The sequence below is a fragment of the Monopterus albus genome, unplaced genomic scaffold (assembly GCF_001952655.1).
Source record: "Monopterus albus unplaced genomic scaffold, M_albus_1.0 scaffold40.1, whole genome shotgun sequence".
NCBI lineage: Eukaryota > Metazoa > Chordata > Actinopteri > Synbranchiformes > Synbranchidae > Monopterus > Monopterus albus.
In genome coordinates this window covers 5202044-5212986 of record NW_018127920.1, presented here as the reverse complement: position 1 = coordinate 5212986, position 10943 = coordinate 5202044, and the positions used below count along the sequence as shown (strand labels likewise).

General features: G+C 41.4%; 1 protein-coding gene across 1 annotated transcript in view; it reads left to right on the top strand.

Annotated features, from left to right (window-relative positions):
- LOC109959625 (disheveled-associated activator of morphogenesis 1-like) overlaps positions 1-10943 on the top strand; it is a 60640-nt gene that overhangs the window by 41850 nt on the left and 7847 nt on the right. The window contains exons 19-23 of the mRNA XM_020599142.1: positions 3141-3247; positions 6454-6542; positions 6789-6957; positions 7287-7394; positions 9580-9640. Coding sequence (XP_020454798.1) covers positions 3141-3247; positions 6454-6542; positions 6789-6957; positions 7287-7394; positions 9580-9640 — 534 coding nt within the window. The remainder of the gene's footprint in view (positions 1-3140; positions 3248-6453; positions 6543-6788; positions 6958-7286; positions 7395-9579; positions 9641-10943) is intronic.

The following is a 10943-nucleotide window of genomic DNA, read 5'->3' as shown; positions in this document are numbered from 1 at the left end:
TACAGGGACCGGGTGGCCCTTAGCAAAGGGCCCCGGACCCCGTACTCCCGGAGCACCCCCCACAGGGCGCTGCGAGGGACACGGTCGAATGCCTTCTCCAGATCCACGCAGCACATGTGGACTGGTTGGGCAAACTCCCATGAACCCTCTGCCACCCTGAAGAGGGTATAGAGCTGGTCCAGTGTTCCACGGCCAGGACAAAAACCGCATTGTTCCTCCTGAATCCGAGGTTCGACTATCGGTCGAATTCTCCTCTCCAGTACCCTGGCATAGACTTTCCCGGGGAGGCTGAGGAGTGTGATTCCCCCTATAGGTGGAACATACTCTCTGGTCCCCCTTCTTAAAAAGAGGGACCACCACCTCGGTCTGCCAGTCCAGAGGCACTGTCCCCGACCGCCATGCGACGTTGCAGAGGCGTGTCAACCAAGACAGCCCAACAACATCCAGAGACTTAAGGTACTCAGGGCAGATCTCATCCACTCCCAGTGCCTTGCCATCAAGAAGCTTCTTGACTACCTCAGTGACTTCAGCTTGGGTGATGGACGAGTCCACCTCTGAGCCCTCAGCCTCTGCTTCCTCATCGAAGACATGTTTAGTACATGGTGTATATAAAAAAAGGATGCTGATGGTTACTCAGGGTAACAGGGTAACAGGAAAATATTGCTAACTTTATAGGCATGGAAGAACAACCAAGCAACAACCTTCAAGATGGAGAAATTAAGCCAATGTGGAAGTGCCATAACCTGCAGTTCCTAAAATGGCCACTTGAGGCTGGGTCCAAAAAGGAAGTCAGTCCCCACAGACTCTATGTTAAAATGTCCAACTTTACACCAGAAATAAACATGTTTACAGCCTGGTACAAAAACGGTTTTGGTCCCTTTTAGCTTATTTCCTCTTCCATGACAACTGTATGTGAAGTGAATTTTTTAATAACTCATATAAATTCTATTGAGACTAAAATTTACACATTAATTAAGGGTGTGGCCACTTTGAGTGACAGGCAGGAAGGTCCCACACTGGTAGCAAACTGCTAGCTATTTAGTGAGCTCCACTCACACTCCGCCTCTTTGCTCATTTTTGGATTAGACCTAGCAGGTGGAGTGAGGTGCTACCAATATGTCGACAGTCAGACTTGAACTTAAAAACTGCTCTTCAGAAAACCAGTGGGTGATATCATGGCGGGTTTGTCCAGTTTTTATATACACAGTGCATCCAGAAAGTATTCACAGTGCTTAACTTTTTCCACATTTTATGTTACAGCCTTATTCCAAAATGGATTGCATTCATTACTGTCCTCAAAATTTTACCCACAGCCTTGTCACAAGCTTTCACCTCTGAGCAACATTACTGCATCACCACCACACTGTTGTCACATCAGCAACTTCAACATGTAGTATGACATTCAAGATTTTTGCCATTTATGCATAAACAGACAGTCTAGGAATTCTTGTGCAGCTCTCCTCTGGACTCAGGTAAGGAGTCAAAAGCCAGAAAAAACACTTAGTCTTAAAAGAAAAGTTACATAAGGGTGACAAAGTATTAAAACACAATACACAAAAATAGAGTAATAGTATTTCCCACAGTGAACTTCAAACATCACACTTAGTAATCCAAATGGTGGAGTTGGATATGGATGTCTGAGTATGTTCTCTGCACTTGTATGACAGCGCTGTGTGTACAGTGTGTCCATAGCAGGCAGTTCAGTCCCAATTATCCTCTCTGCAGTCTTTATGACCCTTTGAAGAGCCTTCCTCTCTGCCTGTGTGGTGTTACCATACCAGACTGTGATGCCAGTAGTGAGGATGCTCTCTACCAGTCTTCAATAAGTTGAAGATGTCTGTATACACACTAGTTAGTTGATCCCCACAGGCTTTCAAAACTCTAGGGGGGACACCATCTGGTTTCGCTGTCTTATGTTCACCTGTCTCAGGGCCTTCAGGACCTGTGTGTGCGTCACCATGAAAAGCAGTGTTCCCCGGGTCACGGTGAGATTTTTAGGGGGTGTTTGTGTTCATCCTGTCAAACCTTGCATACTGTACAAGTTGTTAAGGCTGTCCGGGAGGGTGGCGTTCCTGTAGTTTGTGACTGCCTGGATTCCCTGCTACATACTGCACATGTTGTTATTCATATATTATCTCTCCAATTTTTGGATGTATGCCTTCTTTTCAACTTTGATGGACTTCTGTAGCTCGTATCGGGCTTTCCTGTACTCTACTTGGTCCCCTGACTTATAAATCTCTTCCTGATTTTCTGTTTTATATCCCTATTAAACCATGGAGTAAATACTACAACAAGATTGATACAAAAATAACATAAGAATTGTTTAAAACAAATCAACAGTTTCATAATTTCTCTTAGATTACATCATACACTGACAATTTATACTTTATTCAATGGTATGGCTAATGCCGACAGGATAAATGAAATACATGAAACTATATGAAAACCCAACATAAGTAGTTCAAAGTATTGTTAAGAAGACTAAAAACTACCATAATAATGCAATCAAAGCCATCAACCTCATGAACACCTGTGATCTGAAACAATATCAAAAACAATTAGATTTCATCACTGGAAAACAGAAAATCAAAGAATTATATGTCAAAGATTAAATGTATGTATCAAAAGTAAACAAACTACCAAAATATAATGTAACGCATGAAATGATCATAACACAATAATGAAATATCAGTGATTATGCGTATATGCATTTGAAACTACTTCTGATTGTCTTCTCCACTATCATCTCCTTTGTCTTGTCCATGTTGAGGGTGAGATTATTGTCCTGGCACCATGAGCCGCCACGGGCTGCCTCAGTGAGCACCTAATGTCTCCGTGCACTGTTTAGAGCAGCTATGGAGAAAAGTGGCCAGCATGAGCCTGTTCTCACCAAAAGAAGGGTGGCTGGGTACTTTCTCTGGAGAAACCATAGTAATTTCCTTCCACCAATTGGGGATTATTAAACACCTGTCATGCCTCCTGGTTGAGAATTCACAACACGCCCTATTTTAGGAAAATTGAACTCCTTATTCTTTCTCTTATTTATTTTGGGCTCATATGTCTGATAAAAAAACTACATAAAGAACTTTTCAAATTATATTAACTTTTGATGGATTGTATGTATGTGTCTGTGTGTGAAGCTTCTGAAGTTTGTTCCTGAGAAGAATGACATTGAGCTGCTGGAAGAACACAAGCATGAGCTGGACCGTATGGCCAAAGCAGACCGCTTCCTGTATGAAATGAGCAGGTACACACAAAATACTCTACATCATAGCTGAATGTGATAAATCTGGCCATGGCCTTGTTCTAAAGTGCAATGCTACATCACAGCTGAATGAATTCCCTGTTATGTGACCAAGAACAAATATAACTGAAATATACAGTACAAACAAAAATGAAAATTTAAAATTGGGTTACATTTATTTATTTATTTATTTTCAGTTCAATTTGCCAACAGTGGTAGAAATATCATGTACAGTAGTAATAAGTTATCAGTGTGAGAGTAAACAGCTTAAACACTTATATTAGTAAATCAGTCTAATTATTTTCACCTAAAATGGCTTTGTGCTGGACCATATATCCAATATACAGTACTAGGCTACTCATCTTTAGACTGACCTTGTAATGCTTATTTAAATAATAAAAAAATACTTGGTCCAAAATCAAATCAATCAGACTGACAGATGTATAGGGGCAGCATCAGCAGTAATATGGACACTGTACCAGACTGTTGTAGTGAAGGAGGAGCTGAACCAAAAAGTAAAGCTCTCAATTTAGCAGTCTGTCTACGCTGCAACCCTCACCTGTGGTCAGGAGCTGTGGGTAGTGGGCGAAAGAATAAGATCGCAAATAGAAGCAGCCAAAATGAGTTTTCTTTTTAGGGTGGCCAGGCTCAGCCTTAGAGGTAGGGTGCGGAGCTTGGATATCTGGGAGGGACTCGAAGCAGAACCACTGTTCCCTCACATTGAAAGGAGCCAGTTGAGGTGGTTTGGGCATCTTATCAGGACTCCTCAAGGGCACCTCCCTTTGGAGGTCTTCTGGGCACATTCATGTGGTAGGAGACTACCATCTACTCTACTCTAGACTACCATACTTTATGGGTAAAAAAAAAAAGTATTTCTTGAACTGAAATATTTTGTTCAGAAAATGTTTATCTTAAAATGAGTGGTTTGGAAAATTATTTCCTCAGTTAAAATATCATCTACACTTAAAGTCCACTAAGTAAGTGACTGTAGCTAGGTAACTGTATCTTCACATGCCTTCTTACGTGTATTCACTTCATGTTTTTTGTTCAGAAAATGAGTTTCCTTGAATGAGAGTGTTGGCAAAACAGGTTTACAGGAAGCTTATTGGCTCACACATTTTGGTGCAATAAAGTGAGCAAACTAATTCTGCCTGGTGTGTTTTTGTAAGAAGAAATTACATGTAGAGCCTAATATTTCCCATTAACAAAGCACTCAAGGCATTTTTTAATTGCATGGTGTATGAAGGCCACGATATGCTAACCCCTGGGCATAGGAATAAAGCTTAACCTCTCACACTTAAGACTATGTTCACACTGCAGGTCTTAATGCTCAGATCGGATTTTTTGCCTAAATCCGAAATTTTTTTTTTTTTTTTTGCACTGTTGTTCACACTGTCATTTAAATGCGACTGCCATCTATCTCGTGTGAACGGTATACGGCCCTGAGGTGACCCGCATGCGCAGAAGAGGACGTGACGTCAGACGCAGCGTACTGTGTTTGTGAAAATAAAAATGGATGTGGCTCATGATAGCATGTGCGTAGTTATGTACCAGTTAATGTGCAATTGAAATAAAGAAATAATAATAAGAAGAATATCAAGAAGGAGAGCACAAATATTGCTTATGGCCTCGCCTCCTTCAGCACAGAATTGTGACGTCTGTCGCATTTCAATGACATAAAAATCGCATGAAATGCGACCTGGCCGTTCAGACTGAAGTTACATTGCAAAACATTGGATATGTATCCAATTTAGGACCACATATGAAAGTGGCCTGGGCCTGATTTTGAAAAAATCGGATTTGTGCTGTTCACACTGTCATAAGGAAATCGGATATGGGTTACATTTGGGCAAAAAGATTGGATTTGAGCCACTTCGGCCTGCAGTGTGAATGTGGCCTAAGGTGGCATATTTGAAACATATCAAAGCTCCAAACACTGCTTGATGTTTTATGACAAAGATATTCACAAAGTAATTGACTACCATGAACCTGCACAAAGAGTTCCCTGCAAACCTCCATCTTTCATGTTATTAATTCAGGATACGACCCCAAATCCTCCTGATTAATAACACCCTGCAGTTATAGTGGCAGCTACCTTCTTATACCCTCAGATGTTACTGTACTGAGAAATTTTTATAAACCAGTATATTCTGGCTCTTTGAGGAAGTGTTACATTTTGTCTGAAATAACCAATGAAAGCCGTGACATTGGCCACTTAAGACTATATTTGCTTTGCACAGTATCTAGTTGACATAAGATGTTATTAAGGATAGGAAATTCAAATGGCAGTTTGTATTATGCGATAGGTAAATAGCTGGATATTTTGTATAAAATATTTTTTAATTGTCTAAAAATCATTTTAGCAGTTCAATATTGGTCTACTGTCAACCTTGTGAACTGTTACGTAACATCAGACACTCGACATCCGACATCCATTTCACCCTCACAGGCCGGAATAGCATGTGGAAAATTATTGCCCACCCCTGGATATGATAGTTGCTTTCAGTCCAAAATGGCAGACCTGTACAGTAGCCCCTTTGCTGGGTGCTGGTGTTCCAATGGAGTGTTCTATTAGCTGTCACTTCTTGGCAGTGTACACTCTTTGGGCAGATATAGATGTAGGCAGGAAGAGACACATCAGAGGTGTGGTCCTGCTCCTAAACTCCAGATAAATAATCTTCCATTATGTTTTCAGGTTGTCCATCCATTGCACTCTCATGAACACACTATCTCAGGAACACCTTGAGGGGTTTTCATCAAATTTGGCACAAACATCCACTGGGGCTCAAGGACGAGCTGGTTAGATTTTGCTGGTCAGAGGTCAAATGTCAAGGTCACTGTGACCTCACGCCCATCCTGTTCTTGACTTGAGAACATTTATTCAAATTTGGCACAGGACTCTGCTTGGATTTAAGGATGACAAAGTTCCCTATCAGTCTTCTGTGCTCCTCTGTATAAACAGTCAGTGAAGGCAACATGTTTCACACAGGAAAACATTCACTAGAATCATACATGTCAAAATAGTGATAACTTCCATTTTGTCAATTAATAAGGTTAATATATTTTACTAAATTCCTTCAGTCTTCGCTACCTGACAGACATGCAATGTTACTGGTTGGCAGAGACATACAATTGCAAGGCAATAATTCCATTTAGAAATATTTCGAGTCTGCTCACAGTTTTGCTGTCTATTTTGTGTCCACACCCAGAATCAACCACTATCAACAGAGACTTCAGGCTCTCTATTTCAAGAAGAAGTTTGCTGAAAAGGTCACTGAGGTGAAACCTAAAATCAAAGGTACCTTTTATCCCATTGACTTATTAGTTCACCTTTATTAAAAGGGCAAAAGTAAATGTTTGAGAGGAGGGCTAAATTTGAACCTAAAGTATGTCATCAATATGTATGAATGCATTTTTCTTTTACAGTTGCTTAAAGTTCTGATCTATATGTTCCCTGCTGAAGATATTATGAGATTAGGTTTTGCTGATTTAGGCATTGTGTGTGAACATGTTTGACATTCCCTTCTTGTCTTTGTGGCTTCAGCTCTGTGTCTGGCATCCAGAGAAGTGGTGCAGAGCATGTCACTACGTCAGCTCCTAGAGGTTGTTTTGGCTTTTGGGAACTACATGAACAAAGGACAACGAGGAAATGCCTATGGATTTAAAGTATCCAGCCTCAGCAAGATGGCTGACACCAAGTCAAGTATTGACAAGTACAGTTTCTTCTCATCAGCCTTTTTCAAAGAAAACAATTAGACTTTTGGGAGTAGGAAAGACACTGGTATAGATGATATAATGATTGATGGATGAATTTAGTTTCAGGGTCCTGGTATTGTTCATGCTCCCATGCATAGCTTATTGTGGCATTTGAATAGAGCAGAGCCATTAATAGTATTATTAGAGACACAGTGTGAACAGTACGTTTCCTATTATGACAAGTCAGAATGTCTCCTAAAGGTCTATTTGTAAGTTAATCTCTTTTAAAACCCATAATTAAATGATAAATGACTAATTGTTAAGTGTATGTGATGTGTGTTTGTAGAAACATCACTCTGCTCCATTACATGATCACTGTCCTGGAAAAGAAGTACCCTAAGGTAGAAGCGTTCAGTGAAGAGCTACAGAATGTGCCAGAAGCAGCTAAAGTCAAGTAAGAATGAACAGACATACACTGATTTATTTGTGGTAGCCCACAACAATATCAATATTGATTGTCACGTTGATTTTTTCTTTTTTTACTATGTAAAATTGGTAAAATGTTATTTCATCTTCGAGCCATGTGCAGTGCACTGATTAGCTCAGCTTCCCCTTGCTGTGTTCTCTCACACATTGACAATGGACTGTCTGTGACAGACTGTCTCCCCATGTCTGTTTTTAATACAACATTGTCAAATGTGGAGACCCAACATTTCCAATAAGTTATTAGCAAGCTAATAAGGCTAGCTAACCTAACGTTAGACTACAGCTGTATTGCTGAGATTAGGATACTCTACATAGTTGCTAGTCAGTATCAACTGCTCATGCAAGTGACTAAGGTTAATGCTAATTCTATAACCATGATACTGAATGTTTGCTCCCTCAGTCCAGAGGAATATTAAAAAAATATTTTCCAAGACTGAAAGGACTCGTGCTGAGGAGGTGCAGACGGTCTGTAATAAAGGTATTAGAAAAACAGGGATAATGTTAGGATCTTAAGTAAACACATAGGAAAACACAGCACAACATCATAAGTAAAGCAGAGGAGTTGTGCAGACCATTGTGCTATGTGCATGCCTGCTTGATCAATTCCTTTTATGGAGATTAGTGTTTAAGTGACTACCACTTATCCTAATGAGGGTTGCGGGGGAGCTGGAGCCAATCTCGGCCAGCATTGGACAAAAGGCAGGACAGGTTGCCAGTCTATCACAGGGCTGACGCTTAGAGACAGACAACACTCACTCCTAGGGGCAATTTAGAATCGCCAGTCAAGCTAAGCTGCATGTCTTTGGACTGTGGGAGGAAGTCGGAGAACCCGGAAAGAACCCATGCAAGCACAGGGAGATCATGCAGACTCCGCGCAGAAAAGCCCCGATTCAGCCCGGGCTCAAACCCGGAACCTTCTTGCTATGAGATGCCAGAACTAACCACTGTTCCATGAGTACCAGTTCTTCATTAATTGATATCTCTTTACTCCCAACAATTAATTATGGGTGGGGATTTTAATTGTTTGTTGAATCCTTATCTTCATTGTTCTTCAGCTGGACAAACTCCTTTTTCTGTTTCAGCTAAAAAATCTTTTTCAGAAGACTAAGGTATTATTAATATGTGGTGCTTTTAAACAAAAAATTCTACTACACATTAGTATTCTTGCCTTTCTCCAGGGCATCATTCATTCTCAAGAATCTGTTATTTTTTATTTGACCAGAAAATTTTGTCTAAACTTCAAGACTTCATATAAAGATATTTGAATTTCTGATCATGTGCCACTATTATTCTTAAGTGCCAAGAGACACCAATTAGTAGTAGGCCATGAACAAGGGCATAGACTTGCTCGCAACACTGGTAGCCCCACCCAGCCCCACCCGCTGCACTGAAGATGTATTTGTTCCCTGCCTACTGTGATTGTCTTGCCTGATGCTACTTCCAACATAGAAAATACTTCATTTTCATGGGGCTTCCAGTCTGTCCATAATGATTTTGGCAACACTATTGTCTAACAGTGAAGGTAGTGAATAGCCTATTTTTCCCAGGAAAATTTCACCAAAATTATAGGAAAGCACTTTTTTTTTCCAAACTAAGTGATGTAGTACAATCATCAGATGACTATTAATGTGTGAAGTGATTTTGGTGACACTACAGTATATGAGTGAAGTTACTGAATTTTTGAAGTAGGCCTCTCTCTTTTCAGTGTTGCACTTTGTAGACCGACCCTGTGCACTCGTCTCACAGCCACCGCACGCTGAGACCATTGGACACAACATATACTGCATATATGTGTGTGTGTGTGTGTGTATCTGGTGATGACTGTTGACTGTTGTGGGTGACTGTGGTTCAGTGGGTAGAGTGGTCGTCTCCCAAACACAGAATTGGAGATTTGAATGACAGTGCCTGCAGTCCACATGTCAAAGTGTCCTTGGGCAAGATACTGAACCCCCAAGTTTTGCCCCCAATGGTTAGAGCCATCGGTGTGAGTTGGCGCCCTGCAGATGGTTGCCTCAGTTCTGTACCGGAAACAAATTCCTTGTGTGTGTGTGTGTGTAACATGCTTGGCCAAATAAAGGTGATTATTATTATTATTTATTGTATTATTTCATCATTACCTCTACCCTCTAATGTATCTCTCTGTCTCTTTCAAGTATGACAGATTTGGAGAAGGACATTGGCAGTTTGAGATCTGGCCTACAGAGCACAGAGGTGGTAAGTGAGCCCATTAGATTGCTTGAAAATTTGTTTAGTATTGTCTAAGTATACTCACCAGTACACCTGTACAATTGTATGCACATCGGTGCAACATGTCTGCCTTAACATTTGTATTTATGAAGCTCAAAATGTTGCATGAAATTGTCATCAATGTATAAATTCAATTATATGTTTGTTATTGAGGTCATAGTTAAAGGTGGTGTTGCACTGGACTACATTATATTCAGAGGTGTCTCTATATTTTTGTCCTCCCCGGTTACACACGAGAGGGTGGGAACAAAATATTATGTAACATGTCCTGGGGTTCAAAGGTTCAAAGTGTTTATTGTCATAAGCACAATATGTGTTTCCCTGCACAATGACATTCTTACTTTGCCATCCACACTGAGATGACTTTTGTTGTGATTTGGTGCTATATAAATAAAAGTGAATTGAACTGAATGTCAGTTTCACCCCAAACTGAAATATTTTGAGCTTCATAAACAGAGATGATGAGGCTGAACTGTTGTACTGAAATGCATAGAATGTTATGATTTGTCCCCCTCACCGGGAGGGTGAGGGAGAACTGAGGTTGGACTCAAGATGGCTGACCCAGGTGCTAGGACAAAAAAAAGGAGGTTTAATGGAATAAAAACAAAAACACAAAGTACAACATAACAAGGTCCATACACATACAGTATACAGTCTGGGTAAGGCAGAGATGGGGGAGGAGACCAGGACGACCAAGGGAGTAGACAGGGTAACTGCAGGAACTAGGAGAGGAGGAGGACGAGGACGGACAGGTGAAAAAACAAGAGTGGCGAATGACAAAAGAAAAGCAACCGCACAGGGACTGTAGAGTACAGGGCGGGAGCTCGCCATGCCAACGCTGACGCTATGTCACCTTGTGCACATGACTGCTGTCGATATTGTGAAAAGCGCGAGTCCCAAGAGGTGGAGCTCCGCAGTGAGGTGGGGCAGGGTCCCTTAACCGACAGCGAAGGGCCGGCTTGCAGAGCGGCACAGGTCGTTGATGCTGCTGAATGGAGGGCGCAACAGGAACAGGATGCTGACCTTCTCCCAGTGCTACAGTGGGTGGAGTCCGGACAAAAGCCACAATGGAATGAGGTTGCTGGATACTCTCATGCCACTAAAGGACTGTTCGCAAAGGGGGGCTGGTTTTATGGTGATCTGTAGCAGCAGAAAGGGAACTATTTGAGCTTCAGCAGGTGGCGGTGGGGGCCCTGATGGAGGGAGTGGCCGTGGACATCATGGGGCCCTTTCCATACACAGATAAAGGGAACCGCTATGTCCTTGCCCC